The 20,405-nt window shown below is 45.3% G+C and overlaps 1 protein-coding gene across 15 annotated transcripts in view; it reads right to left on the minus strand.

Annotated features, from left to right (window-relative positions):
* WNK2 (WNK lysine deficient protein kinase 2) overlaps nt 1-20,405 on the minus strand; it is a 102,937-nt gene that overhangs the window by 58,993 nt on the left and 23,539 nt on the right. For all 15 annotated transcript variants that reach the window (XM_032120539.1, XM_032120538.1, XM_032120542.1 and 12 more), the window contains exons 2-4: nt 5,732-5,904; nt 4,546-4,766; nt 23-180 (exon numbers count right to left, since the gene is read on the minus strand). In XM_032120539.1, coding sequence (XP_031976430.1) covers nt 23-180; nt 4,546-4,766; nt 5,732-5,904 — 552 coding nt within the window. The remainder of the gene's footprint in view (nt 1-22; nt 181-4,545; nt 4,767-5,731; nt 5,905-20,405) is intronic.

Consider the following 20,405-nt stretch of genomic DNA (forward strand, 5'->3'; position numbering starts at 1 on the left):
CCAATTAAGGACGTGTACTCACACAGGTTACTTTCCGGTAGATTTGAGCAGCATTCTGGCATTCTGAGTAAGGGTATTCTGAGGTAGCCATTTCCAGCATGCACATTCCAAACGCGTAGACATCCACAGACTCATCGTAGTGTTCCTCATACATTTCTGGGGCCATGAATTCTGGTGTACCTACAGGGATGCACAAAGATAATGTTGATTTTTTACAGGAATCTAAACCACAAGCTTTTTCACCTGTAGGAAGCATGCCCAGTACAACTGTGTATAGGTGCATGCGAGATTATTTCACAAGAGCTCAAGCATCCCCCAGGGAGGAAATCCAAGGCCAACGCACGCACTTCCATGCTCATGGCTTGCTGGTAATAATCCAAAGGGGGGAAGCAGGGTGCGGGGGAGGGGGAAGAAAAAGAATGAAAAATTTCAAAAATGAACAAGAAAATGAGCTATAGCTCATTTCCAGCCAGTGGAAGTGGTGGAATGGTTTCTGGCCGGCTGGAGAGAAGGATGTATACAGGTCTGGGGAGGTGAAAAGGGGAGAAGAACCAAGAACCGTCACTCTTGCTTTTATCAGTGCAAATTTGAATTCTTTTGTTTCCTCCAGAGATACAGAGTAACCACCAGCAGACAGCACTTTGAAAGCCAGTAGTATCACAAATCACCTACAGAGTCATGCACAAAACATCAAACCTAATTCTGTCACTGGTTTAGTGGGACAAATCAATGAGGCTACTTACAGAATAAGGTCCTACTCAATAGGGATTAGGGCGTCAGGAATCTGATGGAACTGGGTAAATATGAAATGAAGCTCTGGGAGCTGCAGCCTGGGGAAAAGCAGCAACTTCTAACACCTACAACATTTGCACAGCAAACTACTCTGAAAAGGGGGGGCTTATCAAGCAAAACAGAAAACTATTAACACTTGGGTAATTCATTCCAGGAACTGTATCTCATACTGTAATTCATGCTTAGGAGTAATGACTAGTTTATTTCCTTTTTACATGTAGAAAGGATGAAGGAAGAGAGATCGATGCCGTGGTGTGTCAAGGGACAGGAGCAGCAAGCTGCTGGGATGCCAAAAACAGAGTGGCAAGTCTTGGACCATGAGAAAGACCCAGATAAACTCTGCCTGTCCAGCCTCAGCACCCAAACTGCTCCCAGCCCTGGCAGATCCCATCAGTGCTTTGTTACGACATCTCTGATCAGCAGCAAAAGCACAACTGTAATTAAAGTAACATACAATCAGAAAAAATAGTTCTGGCATAGAGAATTCCAGAATGGTTTGGATTGGAAGATACCTTAAAGATCATCTCATCCACCCCCTGCCACGGGCAGGGACACCTTCCACTATCCCAGGGTGCTCCCAGCCCCATCCAACCTGGCCTTGGACACTTCCAGGGATGGGGAAGCCACAGCTTCTCTGGGCACCCTGTGCCAGGGCCTCACCAACCTCACAGTAACATGTTTCTTCCTAATATCTAATCAAAATCTCCCCTTTTCCAGTTAAAAGCCATCACCCAACTCCCTAAAGAAACTGAGGAAGATCCATCCCTGGAAGAGTCCCAGACCAGGCTGGGCGGAGCTTGGAGCAAAGTGGTCTAGTGGAAGGTGTCCCAGCCATGGCAGACAAGACAATCTCTAAGATCCCTTCTAATCCAAACCATTCTAGGGTTCTAGGATTCTCTGACTTGTCCTAAACTTTCTTAATGGCAACAAAAAGGACAACCCTCGAAATCAGAGTCTGCTTTTGCACACACTTCTGAAGTAGACTCAGCCTGACTTGTGAACCAAGCATTTCTGTAAAATTAATTTTGCAAAATTTAGGATTGATCTCTTCCCTTGTCTATGTTCCTTCCACCTCGAAGACACTCATTTGTCCAGCCTTAGCAGATCAGCCAGACCCGTGTCATGGAGGCTCAGCATAGTCCCTCTCCCCCAGCTGTCACCAAGGCAGAGGCTGCTGCTCAGAAAGGGTTAACAGCTGCCACAGGGAATGATTTTGGAGCTGCTGCCTTGCTTTAGAAGGAACACAATTCAGCAGCAGCAGTGAATCTCATGAATTACAGAGCATTTAAAACAAATCTGAAAAAGTGATAGCAATAGTCTAAGAAGCAAATGGAAAATTTGGCACCATTCCAAAACAAGACAAAAATGACATTTTCCCCCATTCGCTGAGGTGGAAAGGAATACCTACAAGCATCGTTCAACATAACAGACCACCTACACGTGAAGCTGTTCAGCATCCACTCAGCTGCTCTTGGCAGGAGGGTTTGCCCTGGCTGGGCTCCTGCAGAGACACTGCAAGGTCAGGCCAGCGCCGGCTCGGACGCAGCGAGGCCGGGCCTGGAGCTCAGCCATGCTGACCTCATCCCTTTGAGCCAACGTAAAATTGCAGCTACTAATATGCCTTTAAAGCCACTACCTCTGCAGAGGGTGCAGAATTACTCATCAGCAGTGTTTCCAAGCCTTCTTAATTCTCTCCTTGGAGCAGTACTACTCATGAAAACTGTAAGCTCAGTTTTATTGCCAAAATGAATGCAGCCACTTTGCCAGCATCCTACAGCCCTTCCAGTATCAAATTCCTTTCTGACATGAGTGTATTTTGATGGTGTTCTGTTCACAACTGATTCTACAAAAACCTGTATTAGTATTACTAATATTCTTACCAATATTGGTATTACTGATATTACTCCTTGTATTGGTACTACTGATACTATTCCCAGTATTGGTACTTCTGGAATTATTCCCAATATTGGTATTACTTACATTATTCCCAGTATTGTTATTATTGATACTATTCCATTATGTCCCATGAACAACTGTTATCCTGCAAAAAAAATTATCTCAAGAAATACTGACCCTCAACAGAGAAAAAGACCACCAATTACCAGAAGTTAAAAACTAGAGAAACTTAAATATAAACAAACATGAGGTCACTAAAATCATTGAGGTTAAGCAGACCCACAGCAGCCAAGCATGTACCTGAAATTTCTGTCGTTTTGACTTCACTGATCCTGGGCTCCCTATGCATTAAGGATGATACTTTTGTGCAAGTACGTGCAAAGAATTAAACAAGAATTATCCGAAAATTTGAGATTTTAAAGCAATTATTTAAGCAAGTATTACCTGAAAGACCAGGTACTATTTTCATATCTAGTCAGGGACCAGTGGTTGCCACTATCAGTTTGCCAACTTTTATTGCCTAGAATCTAATTTCCGTTAATACTGTAAGCTGAAATATGCCTGCATGCATGGTAACTCCCCCTCCCCTTCCAGACACATTCCTCAGGAATTCGCAGCAGCTTCCCAGAACCATCATCTATGGGTCTGAACAAAGGAGATTGGCTACAGAAGCTTGGGTGAAAAAGATAATTGTTTGAGAATTCAGGAAAACATTCCATTTGGACCCAAAACACTTACGTGTAACTTTTACAAGGGAAAATGTCTTCAACAGTCACTTGGAAAATGTTCTCCCAGTTCAAGTAAACCTCAGTTCTAACACTTCTCATATGGGTATTGGATATGGTATATCTGAGAATCATGGAATCACAGAATAGTTTGGGTTGGAAGGGACCTCAAAACCCATCCAGTGCCACCCCCGCCATGGCAGGGACACCTTCCACTGTCCCAGGCTGCTCCCAGCCCCAATGTCCAGCCTGGCCTTGGGCACTGCCAGGGATCCAGGGGCAGCCCCAGCTGCTCTGGGCACCCTGTGCCAGGGCCTCCCCACCCTCACAGGGAAGAATTTCTTCCTCGTATCTGCTCTAAACCTGTCCTCCTTCAGTTTAAGGCCGCTCCCCCTGTCCTATCACTGCAGGACCCTGCAAAATGTCCCTCTCCTGCCTTCTTGTAGAAGGTGCTGAAAGTAATTGAAGTGAAAAATTCTTTACATTTTGTACCTACTGATATTTTTTTTAGTAACTTGCAGCCTTGGCTTCAGCAGACCCCACCAGGCCAGCGTGGCAGCAGGACCAGTGCTGCAGCCTGTGCCGCAGCACTGGGATATGATGTTCCAGCTCCCCACAATGTCCCCGGAGAGGAGACCAGCACCACAGTCTCAACCTTCAGCATCAGCAGCCAGCCCCACCCCAGCACCACTGGAGGCAGAATGTATCCCAGGGTTTTCCCAGGCTTCCTTGTCAGGAAGGGCACAGGGTATCCTTCCTCTTCCCTGTGCTTTCGATTCTCCCTCCAATCAGGCACTGAGCCTGTTCTCAAAGGACACACAAGCTGCTGAACCCTTGCTGCTCCTAGTGAAGGAGAGGGAGGGATTTGTGGATATCAAGTAATGTTCCATTTAAAGAGCCAAGAAAAGATTTTTTTATCACTGTGATACAGGAGGAAGGAGAAGAGGAAGTTACAATATCATTACCTACTGATTCCCATTTTTACAGTGGTATAAAGGCAACAGTCCCAAACCCACTTTAACCTCCACTACCAATCTGGAACTTAAAAACCACTAATTCAAAATGGGAAAGGAAGATGTTAAACAGAGCCACAATACTGATCGAGGGAAGCCAAGGAGAACAGGAGCATTACCTATTACACTTTTGGCAAATGAAGCTCTCTTGAGTGTTGCCAGACCCAAGTCTCCTATTTTCACAGATCCAGTTGGTCCAGTAATAAAAATATTGTCACATTTCAAGTCTCTGTGAATTATTGGTGGAGTTCTTGTGTGCAAGAAAAGAAGACCCTTCAGGATTTGCCGACACCAACTCCGCAGGACTTTAGGTTTCATCACTTTAAATCTCTTCAGATACCTAGAGCACAACATACATAGAAGTGGGAATAAAGGAAGTGAAAACATTTTGTTAGAGATTTGAGGGGTTTAACAGCTGAAACTCCATTATGGATAAAAGCTCCTTATTAGATGCCACAAGAGCAGCACAGAAATATCCCAAAATTGAAAGAAACAGTTCTTTTCAAAGCAGGAATTAGAGCATTCAGTTTTATGGAGGATGATAATAAGCATTTTTGGTGCAAATACAACCAAATATTTTGAAGTCTAATAGCTCAGCAATTCACTGCATGCAGAGAACAGTTTTAGAATATGTTCATATATTCAAATCAGAAGAATACTGAAGTTCAATTTTAGCCACAAGACTTTGACTTTTTTACCATGCACCTGCATTTCTTTCCATTTACCTGAAGCGCTGGTTGGGAGGGGACATTTGGGGAAGATGTAGGGCCTGCTAATGCACTGGCTGAGTAGCACACTGGCTGAGTACTTCTCCCATTGGGGCTGAAAATCTGTTCCAGAATTCATGCCAACTGCTTTATATCAACCTTAACAAGACTGTCAGTATCAGAAGCTATTAATTAATATTGTTTAGGAGATAACCTAGAGCACCTTCAGCTTCTAAGAGATTCTACCATTCAAGTGCTCTTCCATTTGAAGTCCCTAACAAAACATGCAAATACAAGCACAAAACCAAGCACTAAACACACCCTGACAAATCTGAACGTCACAGGCGGAAGATGAAACACCAGAGAACAGCTTCGAGTTGCATAACCGAAACAGGGAAGCAGGCAGAGAGAGATGGAGGCCAAAATTCTGCCTGTCAAATCACTGCAGTTCAAATGCGGGGACAAATGACAGACACCAGAGAACAGCTCCATTTTTTGCTTTTATCTGGAGATGGCTTTTTTCAGCATATGAAAGTAGGATTTTGCTATAAATTTCTGCTGCTATTCTTAGCCCCCTTGCCGGGAGCGCAGTACTTACGTCTTCAGCGTTCCAGAGGTCATCAGCTCGGTAACCAGCACGATGCATCTTTTGCCTTTTGCACAGGATTCCCAGAAGTCATAAAACCTCACAATGTTTGGGTGCTGCAGACCTTTCAACATTTCTGCTTCCTCTTTAAATCTCTGCCTCTCTACTTTTGTGAGTTTTCTGTCCTATAAGCCAAAATGAGACATTATTATTAGTGATGGACAAAAATAAAGGCTCTGCATTGCCAGGGTATTCAGAATTTTAGATTTGTTTTATGCTTGTGTCAAGAGCAATTATAAAATCTTTTATGTAAGAGAGCAGCAGCATGCATGAACTAGGGCACTCGGCCTAAATCCAGCATTGAGAAGACAAAGAGATGCCTGTGCTACGCCATGCTCGTGACAGCACTAATATTTCAGGCACCATGAACACACCCGTGGCATGATGGATCAACCCTCAGCTATTTCTTCATGTTTGGGTGTTCTGAGACTCATTATCCAAGGTATTAATACCCACAGAATGTCATTTCCAGGTACAAATGTTCTCACAGCCAGGACAGCTCCCACTGCCCACAGCTGCTCCTGGGATGCTCTGGCACAGACCACCAGCTGAGGTCCCTGCTCACCACACTGGGCTCTACAGCCCATCCCGTTTACCTCAGGATAAATTAAGACCATATCACCTTCCAAAAATACCCAAACACATCCATTTTTCTATGTGTTTGCTGTTCTGCTTCATTTTACAGACTTTCTCCTTTTTGGTAAAGGAAGTGTTTCCAGCTGTCCTTCAGCTTCTTCCACAGGCTGCATATGCATGGAAATTCTTTAGATTGGAAATGTGAAATGTCATGCTCTACTACTCTGGTTTTCCTAGAGAAATTTCAGGGCATTTGCCATAAGCTCCGGGCTGTGCCGTGACCCTGCCCAGCGTGTGCAGAGCCTCTCTGCCCCTCCCACGGCTCCACAGAAGCTCCAGGGCTGCCTGGACCTCACCAGCACATGGAAACCTCCAACAGGCAGCTCAGACACTCCCTCCGACCTCTTAGGATGACGAAACAGAGCAGCAGGGGAGTTCCACCCCAGTCCCCACAATCGTGCCTGCCTGGTTTGCTCCCCTTGGCCAAAGCGTTGCCCACCCCTGCCCTAGAAATGGAGCTTTTGGGATCTTTAGAAGGTACTCTTACTCAGAGAACCAAACCCTCGCCAATCACCAAGATTATTTAGTTCATATTTTAACCTCAGACATCTTCCTTTTCTCAAGTCACTTAGGCACATCTACAGGAGCTGCACTCCTATGTACACGGAGTGAATTAAGTGGGAACACAGCTGACTTGTAGCCAAGATGCAAAAGGATCAGCCACCGCCATTTCTACAGCTGCCCTCACCCACGACCCCAGACAGCTCAAGATGGGAACGAGAATTCCCACAGCTACAAACAAGTCAGCCTCACACAGAGACTTCGTCAGAGGAAACACAGGCTTGGAACCGTGATGAGGCTCTTGGTGGATGACAAAACCCTGCCACGGTGCTCTGTGTGCCTGGGGGGAGTTTTTCCCCTGGTACTGGGGCTGTTGAGGGGTTTCTCCGTTCCCTTTGCAATCCGTGGAGCAGCATCAGAGCAAACCCTGCCCAAGCAGCAGCAGCAGCCCTCGGGATGGGCAGTGTAGGGTGCCCTGTGGTGACCAGGCCTGGGTCCCAGGGCAGCCAGGAGCACCCCATGCCCCACAGGGACAGCGGCACACAGAATGCCCACAGCCGAGCCAGGCAGCACCCCTGCTGCTCTGCACCAGCTGCCTTTTCCCTAAAGAAAAAAAACCAGGCTGTCTAACGAGTCAGGCAAGAAGAGCCACAGAATTGCTCTCAAATCCACCACTTCTTCCCTACTGCTGAGTTTCCATCTAATTTAAAACCTGTAGAATAAATCAGACACACTGCTATTAGGGAGAGGGAGCAAGTCCCTGTGTAAGGCAGGAAGAGCAGAGTGGGAGCTGGCAGAGAAAAGGAAAGGTGGCCACACAGATCCAGCAGATTTGCAAAAACTTTCCAAGTAAAAAAAAGAAAAAAAAAGATTACCACAGTCCTTGACTCTCACTTCCAGGTTTCTGAGCACTGTGAGAACTTTTCCACTGCTACTTTATTGGTAACTTTTAAAACTATCCTTCAGCAGACTATATAGACTATATATTCTGTATAGTCTCCATATTATGAGCAAGGGTCATTTTGGCAACTGCAACAAAGTGATTCTGGAAGACAAATGTGTGTTTTATTTGTAATTACAGTAGAATAAAATCCGGATTTTTTTCCTCAGACTGATATCTGAGCATTGTTTTCCAGCTGGAGAGGCAAGGCAAGGGCCAGGACAGAGCTGCCACGCCTGCGGCTGCAGCCTCCACCACGGGAGGGGTCTCTGGTGCCATCAGGGCTCAATCAGCCTCCTCTAAATTCCTCCAGGCTGAACCTGACACGAGTCGCTGGCGAAAACATAAGCTGATTCCAAAAAGGCTTAAGGGTTGAAGTGTTTTCTACTCTGAAGCAGCAGAAACACCTGTTTAACTGCATGACTCACTCAGGGTTTAATCCAAACCCAAGAAACCTTCACTGGGGTCACAGACATTTATTCCCCATCATATAATCCACACAAGGTAAAATGTCCTCATCCCGAAGCTAAGAGTGTAAGCCTGAAACAACCTCCAGGCATTACATTTTAAGATAGAGAACAGGATTGTTTGGAAAGGTCATGACAAAGAAAGGTAAAAATAGACTCATTGAACAGTTTGGGTTGGAAGGGACCCTAAAGATCATCTGATTCCAACTCCCTGCCACAGGCAGGGATACCTTCCACTAGACCAGGTTGCTTCCAGCCCCATACATCCTGGCTTAAATCCACTCAACTGGATTTAAGGCATCCTTTGCATAACTCAAATTTATCAAAATTTGGACGAATAAATTGAGTTTCCAGATTCATCCAAGGAGTCACAATCTCCGTGCTCTCTGATGCAGCAGATGTTTTCCGCTGCTGGACAGGAATCTTGGGGATGCCAAGTTATACACAACAGCCCTGGTCCTCCTTGGTTTCCCACATCTAACAGTGGCATCACAGGGAGTGACAAACCAGTTCAGTGCTCTGTCTGCTACACTGCATTCAGGGCACTACTGCTACCCTGGCCTTCCTCCAGACATGAGCTGGAGGAAAACATTCTTCTCAGTGTGATTCAGGTGATACCAGTATCACTTTGCAGGTACTGACACACTGTCCCTCATTTTAAGACATTCACATCTCTTGGCTTTTTCCCTCCTTGCTGGGACACAGAGTCCAGACTCCAGAGGTGACATTGTAATTCCATTTCAAAGAACTGAAAGCTGCTCAAGTCTACTACTCAGCAACAAGATAAGATGCAGCCACAGCTGGGCAACCTGTGCCAGGGCCTCACCAACCTCACAGTAACATGTTTGTTCTGTGAGAGTGGGGAGGTGCTGGCACAGGGTGCCCAGAGCAGCTGTGGCTGCCCCTGGATCCCTGGCAGTGTCCAAGGCCAGGCTGGACAGGGCTTGGAGCAGCGTGGGACAGTGCAAGGTGTTCCTGCCCATAGCAAGGGGTGGACAAGATGGGATTTAAGGTCTCTTCCAACTCAAACCATTCTGTGATTCCATGAATTTCTGAATAGCACTTTACAGCCTCAATCTCTGTAAATCCCACAACCATTCAAACTGGATTAACATGATGTTTGCCACAGGAAGACAGGATATTCACTTATTTGTATCTATAATCAAAGTTCTGCTAATCCAACACATGTATGTTCTCTGCTTCTCCCTACTCATCACAGGCAGGACAAAAAAAAATGCCTCTCTCTGCTAATATAAAATTTATCCCTTCATTAAGTTCCTTAGTGGGGAACACCAGCAAAGACAGGAATTAGTTAAGAAAATGTGTTAACAAAAGGAAAGGGAAAACTTACAAATTAAATTTCTGGAATGGCACCCAAATTAACAGCAGGAACATGTTCAGTTAGTCATCCCCAAGCATCATTTCCTCCAGGTTGTAACATATGGGCTCTGACTAAGGATCTGAAAATTATACAAGCAGGAGATTGGCTTTCACCTGAGCCTTCAGAAGATTTCCAAGATTAACAAACGAGGTCAAGTTTCTTGCCTAATTCCTTGTGAGGGGCAAACAGATTTGGGAATCAACTCCATTCCCCCCCCATGAAGAAAGGGGTTCTTTCAAACAAGACTACACAAATTTTTCACAATCAATGCATAGAACCCTGTAGGAGCAGGGTCTGGAGCACAGCTGTTGCCAACTAAAAGCTGCTTTGTAGTTTCTCAGAATTTTTAAAATATTCTCCTTTTAAAGTCTTGAATTTTCACTAATGTTAAAAAAATTTAAACTACTTTAAACACTTGGATATCTTACCTACTTCCTGGCCTAAGGGCTTCTGTGTCTAGCTAGCCAACAAATACTGTTTTCTTGAGAGTTTTGTTTTGTTTTAAAATTCTTAAATAGCTGCATTTACTGATGGTTATTTAATTTTATCTCATTTTGAACAGATGAAGGCCTGTCTGTAGGGCAAGTAGGAGCATTAGGTCAGCAAATGAGGCCAGGGCTCACCTCCATCACACAGAAGCTCTAACATCCCTGACCCACATCAGTGATGAAGAAAGAAAAACCAGAGGCACTTCTGACCCAGAGACAGAAATCAAATACCTACATCAGCAGAACGAACATCTGTTCAGATCGTTACATTTTCACATCTACATTCCAAGTACGTACTTTTGCTCATGTACCACAGCTACACTTCTAATCAGAGATGGCCTCGAGTACGAAATCAGTCACGGGACCCACTGCCAGCTGTGGAGCTGCCTGTCCATGGATTTACGGACAGGAGCACAGTTCTGCTCCCATGCACCAGCTCTGTGTCTTTAGTGTTATCCTGCCTATGCAATACATGTTTTATAGCATCCAGGACCTTTCATTCCCACACCCTGTACACTCAGTTATAAGCACTTATCACTTGGAGCAATCCTAAAGGATAAAATCCCCTCTCTGTGAACAAACAGCAGATGCCATCAGACAACTTGCAAATCAAGAAAAAAAATTTTACAGCTTCATTCCGTATCAGAATCCAGCCAACATTCCTCTCCACTAAGTCACCCTCAGCGAAGTTACAACCTGCTATTTGTCAGCGGCGCTAGTGAAGCGCAGGGAGATTTCCCGGGGGAACTCATTTTCCAAAGGCATAAAAGCAGTCCTTGTCCCCATGGATACTCACAATTCAGTGAACAGGAGCTATGGAACAGGCTGAGGAAGATTTACTTATTTGCCTGAGTCATTGCTAGAAATCTATGGAAAATTAGGAGTTCAATTCAGACCTTTATGGCTAAATTTGGCAAGGTAGAAAAGGCTGAGCATGCTTTTTTGCTGGATGCAATCATACCTTGTTGTTTTCTAAATTGATTAAGGCACATGTCAAAGCCCTACAGCAGAGTAATGCTGGGATTCACATCTTCTACTGAACTTCAGCAGCTCATCCTGCAAGGGCAGGAAGAATGGGAGTCAATATCCCAAATCTCCAATCCCAACTCAAGCACCACAAAAACACCCAAGAAACCCAACACCACAGACAGAGCATGCTTTTTATAGATGAAAACCTCCCAACAACATGGGCAGAGTGTGTTTTACAGGTGAAAACCTCCCAGCATAACCACACCATGACAACCAATGCTTAAACAAAAGAAGTTCTTTGTCATGAGCAATTGAATTAATTTCAGGTAGCACCTCCTTAACTTCCTTAATTACCAGCGCTTCACAGGCTTCACTTAAGCTTGTGACTGCATATGAAATACCAAAACAGTTCTGACTTGCCTCACAAAACACCTTTTTCAAAGGAAACTCAGAAATCAGTGTGTGAAAAAATCTGGACAAACTGTGACACCAGATCCCCTCTGAAAGGAAAAAGCCCTCACCACAAAAAAACCACTCCAGGCATGTCATGAGAACCTGGTGTTTCAGTATTTTCTGGAATCCCTTCTGAGCCCAACATTCACTGAAGTTTAAGCAGCAATTAATTGTGTTTTAAAAAACAAGCGTTTTGCTTCACCTACTTCCTGTAACCCATAAACGCAGTAACTGGGCAGGAAAATTACCCTCATTCCAGTGCTGGACTTGTCAGCACAGGAGGGATGCTCCAGCCATCCCTTGGAGGCTCAATCCTGGACTGGCCCACAGCAGGAGTGGAGGGAGACATTTCAGTGCTGCTGCCTAAAAAAATCACCTTCAGAGAGGTGGAAAGGGGGGACAAGAGCCAGAGAGATTCCATTGCCTTTGAAGGGCTGTGCTTCCCAGTGTGCTGTGACCATCAAAACCTGTCCCAGCACCAGTCCAGCAGCAGGGACTTGCACGCTGAGAGGAGCTATCCCCTTTGTGCTTCTTCCATCTTACCTCCTTACTCTAGGGCAGTTTTCAAATTAACTTATTTTATAGGTATGAAATCCCCTTAAATTTTCTGGTCTGGTGGAAGGTCATGGGGGTTGGAAGATAATCTCTGAGGTCCCTTCCAACTCAAACCATTCAAGGATTCTGTGACTCTCTTTTCTGTGTGTTTGCTACACAGATACGGTATTTTTCCTAAAGAAGAGAATGCCACCCCTTGCCCACCAGAGACCCTGCCAGAGAAGCTCCTACCACCCTCTGCAGCCTGCCAGGAGGCACCCAAACCATGCTCTGTTATCAAACAGTGTTCAAACATTAATTCTCCCTTGGCCAATGAGCTTCACCAACCAAAATTAACACAGTACAAAGAATTAGCAGAACAAGCAGAGTTTGATTTAGCTTTGCTCTGGCAAATTTAATCTTGAGGTAGCATTCAATCCTGCCTTTCTAACAAGCAAACAGCATTTTCATCCTATTATTGCTACCATTTCCCATCTTGTTATAACCTAGAAATTGCATACTTCAGCCTGCGAAACACCCTTAAATATTCTTACCAGTGAATTAATCACAATTCACCAGCAACCCTAAGCAGGGAACAGGATGCTCAGTTGGTCTGAGATTGTGGTTCAGGAATGGTACTTCCCGGTTTGGTTCCTCCACAGGGACTCTCCAAGCTGCTTTCTCTCACTCCCCTGTTTCCCCCTACCCTCTGTGGCGGGATGAAGAGTAGAAGATGTGTTTTCTGCCTCTCAAATAAAGCCCTTGGACTGTGTTGCATTTGTCAGTGAACCCAAAGTTAGGCAGCCTTACCAGTCCTAGAAGATACCCATGGAACAGCCCCTTCAGACTTTGTAATGGCATCCCCTTAAGGGTGGGTCGTCACAGTCTTCAATTATAGACTAATTAATCTAAATTACACTTATTTTAGGAAACTACCTCAAAGAAGTTCAAATTAGTAAGAAAACCACCACAAACCCACAAGACACCCCAAGATTCCCCACCAAACCAGACATATGGAGTAAACTGTAGGCGAGATTTTCAGAGTTCCTCAAATCATTGCTCCTACACACAGTGAATGTACCTCTAATGTGATCACTCGTCTCACAAAATCACCACGTGTCACATAAAAGCAGCACTCAAAAGCCATTTCTCACTTGCTTCTGTGCTGAGCCCAGGAGAGCACTGAGCATAGAGATCCTCTTGGTCACAGAACCATAGAATCCCCTGCATTGGGAAGAACCCCTAAGGATCACTGAATCCAACCCCTGCCCTGCACAGACCCCCCAGCAACCCCAGCCTGGGCATCCCTGGCAGCGCTGTCCAAACGCTCCTGGAGCTCTGGCAGCCTCGGGGCCGTGCCCATTCCCTGGGGAGCCTGGGCAGTGCCCAGCACCCTCTGGGGGAAGAACCTTTCCCTGATATCCACCCTAACCCTCCCTGGCCCAGCTCCATGCTGGTTCACTCAGGTCCTATCAATGATCAGCAGAGGGAAGAGATCAGTGCCTGCCCCCTTTCCTGCTCCTCCGGAGGAAGGTGCAGACCACAATGAGGTCTCTCATCATCACCATTATCATCACCATCATCAGCCTCGCTGGGCAGAGCTGCAGCAGATACCTCCAGCTCCCTGTGCAGGAGAACATCTTGTACCATCCATGTCTTTTATCACCCCAATGACTGCAGCCTTACTGAGCTGGACATATTTTATCTTGCTCCCAGTGAAGAGTTGTCCTGGTGCCAGGCAAGCATGGAAAACTTGCCCACACAGCCTTCAGTTCAACATCTCAGAACTTTTCACACCCTTGTTTCCACAAAACATGTAAGACTGACCAAGTTCATATGTGCCTTTATACAGTCATGCTGGACTTAATTACACTGAGGGATAGGAATGTAAAATAGCTAGAAAACAGAAAAGTGATGTGTCCTTGCACAGATCTTAAATTAAACTCTAAGAGTGGCTTAATGGATCCTGGAGAGAAACTTTCTCAGCTCTTCCCTCACACTGTGGCCTGCTGAGCCTCCTACACCAAGTCATTTAATGCTTCTGTGCCCACGGTTTGCATTTCTAACGCACACAGAAAAAGGATGAGGAGTTCCTCGGTGCACCCTGGAGATCTATGGAAGAGCAGCACCCTAACCAGCAGTATCAAGAGCTCTTCTCATCCCAACCTACTTCTAGTTTTAGCTAGGGACCTTTGGGGGGAAAATACTGGAAAATATTCTTTTAACATAATTTGCTCTTTCTGCTTTTAAAAAGACATCTTTGCAGGGGGCCAGATAATTGCAAATATCCAACTCCCCGGGAAATGTCCAAGACCAGGCAGGACAGGTCTTGGAGTGACCTGGTCTAATGGAAGATCTCCCTGCCTATGGCAAGGGGTGGAACAGGATGAGCTTTAAGGTCCCTTCTAACCCAAACCATCTTGTGATTCCTATAAACACCCGGAAAGTCCTGAGCCTCAGAGGCCCTGAAGCTGCTCCAGGAACACTCTGCTCTGGTTCCAGCCCTGCTCCACAGCATGCAGCACCCAAGAAAGGACCAACTGCTCACTGCTGCTGCTGGAGGTAAAATTCAAAAGAAAAGATGTGTGGGAAGAATATAGCGTGGAGATGAAGGAAAAAGCCAGTAGCCCATTCTTTCTGCTATAACAACTCAAGAGACTGGACAAGCATTCCTTGCAGCAATGTTTGCAAAGCTCTGGGAAAGTGAGGAGAGGGACTTTTCACTGTCACAAAGCCACTCTTCAGATTGGGGTATCCCAGCTCCTAAACATTTAACAGAGCCATGTGTCTGGAGTTTGGAAATGCCTTCCTGGGAACCTTTCTAAGTGCTGAAAGGAGCTGTCACTTCTGGTGCATTCCTAACACCACTTGACAACCTGTTAGGAAACACTCCAAGGCAAATGCTGCACTCCCGGACAGGATACATTCATCGCAGTCTCCCATAATAGGTAGGAATTAAGCTGAAAGCATCACATTGTAACAAAATAGTTCCTTTTTCTTCCTTTTCCCTCCTGCAAAGCTTGACATTCTGTAGCCCTGCTCAAAAGAGTAACGGGAGCTCGTTAACTAAAACACACTAAGAGTTAAAAATTGAAGTCCCCATCCCTGGGACAGCAAGGCATGAGAGAGTAACATCAACATGGGTATGTGAGAAACAGATCTGGGCCATTTTCCAAGGAGATTATATGTTTGGGCTGATAAAGATAATAACATTGACATAATAAACTCATATTTCTGCAATGCATTTGCTTCACATTAAGAATTGTAATGAAACAGAAAATATCTGTTTACATAAATTAATTAAAAATTGGGTAAGCAATAAAAATACACATCCTTGAGGATTTTCATGAGGTTTTGCAGGGCTCAGGTTTTATGCTAACAAAGTGATTTGCATTTTTACAAAGAATTGTGAAAAAAAGCCCATCATTAGTAACAAATGCTACACTTTAGAAAGAATTAGGAGAGTGTTGCAGCATAAAAGTGACAGGTCACAAACAGGGACTGAGCTTCTTGTGTAAACTGCATGTGAGCAGCCCAACGATGCTGGGGCTGGACCATGCCTGGCCGTGGCCTGATCCCAACAGAGCTGGGGAGACCAGCAGAGCCTGAGGTCCCCTCCTGCTGAGGAGGGCACCTCCCAGTGCAGAGAGCATTGTGCCCCTTAGCATGGACCCAGCCTTTAAGGATGGGCTGTGAGAGCCAGTGAAGCATTGGCCCATGCTGTCCATGCCTAAGGAGTTCGGGCTGCACAGTTTATCTGAGAGTGCCAGGGATTACCAGATCCATTGAAGAAACTCTTACAAAGCAAGGCACATAGAGGAGACTCGACCAGACGGCCACAGTGGTACTTTGTGACTTGGAAGTCCGTGAAACCATTCTGTTACAGCCCCAGTTATGTTACCAGACACATGACCTTGGCTACAGGCCCAAAATACTGATTCAAATGGCCATTAACAAATGCAAACAAGAAAGTTCAAACCTTGGCTAAACAGGACCTATGAAAACATAAAGTCAGCAGCCCCAAATCCAAACAAACATGAGTGATGCTCAGTGATAGGAGTCCCTGCAGCCCATCATGACAAGAATTTGAAAACTGGATAAGCAAAAGAACCCCAACCAAAACAACCCTCGTCTTGTACTCTCAGATTCCCAACTGGTGGGCACAGACACATTCCTTATGAGTTGGTGTGTTCAAACTCCTCAGTCACAGCTGTTTGGTAATTTAAAATCTGTGGCCGACAGCAGTATGGATTTTATAATGTCATGCAAGAATTATTACATGGACTGTATTTAACAAACAACATCAGACAGAGATGCTACAGAAAGCCCCAAAAATCAGGAAACACTACATATAATTTTCTGAAAGATTTCAAGAACAGAATCACAGAATAGTTTGGGTTGGAAGGGACCTTAAAGATCATCTTGTTCCCCCACCATGAGCAGGACACTTCCACTATCCCAGGCTGCTCCAAGCCCCAATGTCCAGCCTGGCCTTGGGACACTGCCAGGGATCCAGGGGCAGCCACAGCTGCTCTGGGCACCCTGTGCCAGGGCCTCACAGCAGACAATTCCTCCCCAATATCCCATCTATCCCTGCCCTTTGGTAGTGGGAAGCCATTCCCTGGCTCCTGTCCCTCCAGCCCTTGTCCCAAGTCCCTCTCCAGCTCTCCTTTAGGCCCTGCAAGGGGCTCTGAGATCTCCCTGGAGCCTTCTCCTCTCCAGGGGAACACCCCCAGCTCTCCCAGCCTGGCTCCAGAGCAGAGGGGCTCCAGCCCCGGGAGCAGTCCTGTGGCCTCCTCTGGACTGGCTCCCAAAGCTCCACATTGTTCTCATGTGGAGGCCCCAGAGCTGGGTGCAGTGCTCCAGGTCCCACCAGAGTAGACCAGAGAAACTTCTCCCTCGACCTGCTGGTGATACAGCCCAAGATTCAGATGGCTTAAGAATACTCAAAAGACTTCCAAATGGGAAAACTAGGTTATGGAAAGGTTATGGAAAAGAACTGCCTGGTAGCTTGAGCTTCACACTCAGATTTCATGGAGTAGTGCAAGAAGATAATATTTACAGAGACTATTTACCAAAAAAGGTTTGTTGTATGTTTAATCACATATTGTTTCCTACACTCATAAAACCCAATACTAGTTAGAAAAGCATACAGAAACCTTCCACTCTCTGTTCTCTCTCTCTCTCCCACAAAACACTCAGCTGAGAGGAAGAAAATGCAAAAACTGACTTTACCAACTCCCTTAAGAGGGGATCTATAAAGATGACGTTGCTCTTGGCTGCCTTGGTGTGTACCTATGCAAAGCAAATAAAAAATCCTTCCCATCTGGCTGGTGTTTGACTTCAGGCACACCAACAAGGCACTGTGGAACTGAAGAACCCACCCCCAGAGAAACAGCCCAACAGAAGGATTTGCCCTTCTCTATCAATTTCAGTAAATAAAAGGACTAAAATCTCTTAAAATTAAACAGCTGAAGAAAAAAACCAGTAGTGCAAATACATATCATATTAATTGGAATGAACAGCACTTCATTTGATTGCTTGTATTTGGTTCTTTGGTTTTTTTAAGAAAATTGCATTGCCAGCAAAATGTAGGATTGAAAAACCATTGGTTCAGTGCACCTTAAAATGGTTCCATATTCAATCCATAAATAACACTACTGGTAGTGTTTCTCTGATGATGGATCTCTTTGCTCAGTAAAACTTTTAAAATACATCACAAAAATAGCATCACGAAAAACATGACTAGCAGTTTGGAAAAATGACCTGGGAACTATGCCTAGCTTTCATGTGACTTTAAAAGGCTTTGTAATTATTTTTTTAACTGTACAAAACTCACATACTTCATCTCTCCTTAGAGGCTTTTCTATTAATAAAGACCAATAATTATGCCCATTTAAGATTGCAAAGGCTGGTCTCTCTGAGGTCCCTGTGATTGCACAGAATAAAAGCTTTTTCCTACTGTGAAACAACAGCCTAATTACCAGTGAAAGAGAACCAGCAGTTGGAGTAGGACTTTTTTAATCACCAGCAGTAATGGACGCGCACTGTACAGAATGAAAATCCTGGGACTGTGCTTCCCACAGTCCCCAGGATAAGTGACAGGTGAGTACATGAAAGGCCTTCATCAGTCAACAAGTTATTGTGCAGTCTTGGGGAAAACGGTACTTGTACAGGAAAACAAAGGCGCAGACGTCTGCAGCGTGGGCTGAAACAAAAGCAAGCAGTGCATTAACCACGTTCCACTTGTAACCGCATCACCCTGGGAAAAAAACGCAGGATAGAACCTTGCAGGGAAGTGGTCAAGACAGTTACTGAAATTAAAAGCAAAAGAGATACCCTCAAATGATTCTATTTCCCTCACTCTCAATAGTCACTGTTTCTGTAAGCTGAACTCAGCTTTGCCTTCCCCCCACCCAGCCCCAGCTGCCCCCACGTCCAGCCCGTGGTGCCCACGCTCCTGTGGCAGGGCAGGTCCTCAGCAGCCACAGGTGCAAAACACGAGGGCTAGGCTGAGGATTGTCACACCTCATTTCCTTTTATAATGCGGTGACCCTCCTAGCTGATCAGGGGAAGCCAGCAGACGAAATCTTTCTGGATTTCAGTAATGCTTTCAGTGCTGTCTCGCACAGGATCCCTCTCACTTAGGTAAACTCCCGCTGGTGAAGTGTGTGTTTTGCATTAAATGCTTTTGTTCAGAATCTCTGGAGGGACACTGTCTAGCATCACTGCATGGGCATTCACAGCCTTCCATATTTTCAGCCCTTTAAATTAGATATTTAAAATCCCACTTTATCTTTGTATTAATTCTTTTATAGTTTATTTCTTTACACATTTCCTATAGAAATTTCAGCAAGACCTGTATTAATACAAGATACAGCAGAGAGAAAGGATGAATTAATTTAATTTTAGAGTCTAATTCAACTCATCATCAGAAGTGTCTTGTCATCAATTCTCACCCAATAGTTTGCTCAATGCCTTCCACACTCTCCCTTTTTGTATATTGCAGAGGAAATGCAGGTAAGACACCATGATAAATAGCACAAATAAGGCATGAGAATGCCTTAAAAGCTTACATAAGAGGGCAGGGCTGTCTTTAAAACTCACTGACACATTAAAACCCAAGGCCACACCCTCACTTGCCATGGACTGTACCCAAGTGCGAAGCACACACAGGTTTCAGTCCACCTTGAAGTCCAGCTGAAGTCAGGAATAGCAGTTTGTGCTTTTCTTCACAGCTCATGCTGATGTGTAGTTGTGGGGGAGGTACTGAGAAAGTTCAGAAAGCACAGTTTAAATGAAAGGGGGATTTGTTTGTTTTTAAAAAAAAGAAAAAAATCACAGTGCAATGTGGCAGCTGTTTATCCTCGTGTGCACACTCTCTCAATGGGCTTCACTCCCTGAAAGCTGCCAGGGATTTCTGGGCCTTCACACTCCTTTCCAAACAAAAGCCTTATTACAGATCCTGTGCACTGCCTTAGTGTTCACTTCACATCCACACCAGGATCACTAGGGGTTTCACAGATGCTGATTTTGCCGGGTCACGGTTTTGCAGGAGGAGAGAGATGCAGTGAGGAATGACCAGCAGCCTGAACCCACTTGGGCTGTGCCTTTCCACATGGCTTCCATACAGGTCTATCCCACACAGGCAGAGATGTCAGCCTGAGCCCACCCTGCGAGCGTCATCGCCCAGAACAGGCTGGACTTGCTGTGCATGTACAGTAAACTAACACACCCACACTCGAGAGCTGGGCTGAGCACAGCCTGCCCACTCGCCTCAGATCCCTGCCAATCACGCAGGGAGCCCTCAATTTCCTGGACAATATGTACAGACTCACCGAAAGGAAATGCCCATGGAAATTTGGGCATTTGACAGCTCTACTAGCCTTGCAGGAAGTCTACAGGAGCCCTGTTTTCTTCCTCCTGGTGGTAACCATACCTCCAAGCTCTTCATTCTACAAATCACTACCCTGTCAGTGAGCCACGCAGCACCAGATTGGACACATGACACTTCTGTGACTAAACACCATCTGCTTCGTGTGCCGAAGAGCAATTCCACTCACAGCCAGCCAGCACTGCTCTCCAGAAGACCACCAGTGGAAGTGATTCATGCCATTATTAAATAATATTGTCTGTGTTCTGCTAACAGAAGCACAAGGACCCATTTCTGGTTAAGAAAACACTGTCAAGGTCCACTGGTTTAATTTTATCCTGAAATGGGAGCATATGGAAAATGGTGCCCTAGGGAATGATGGTA

Source organism: Corvus moneduloides, chromosome 11, assembly GCF_009650955.1.
Source record: "Corvus moneduloides isolate bCorMon1 chromosome 11, bCorMon1.pri, whole genome shotgun sequence".
Taxonomy (NCBI): Eukaryota; Metazoa; Chordata; class Aves; order Passeriformes; family Corvidae; genus Corvus; species Corvus moneduloides.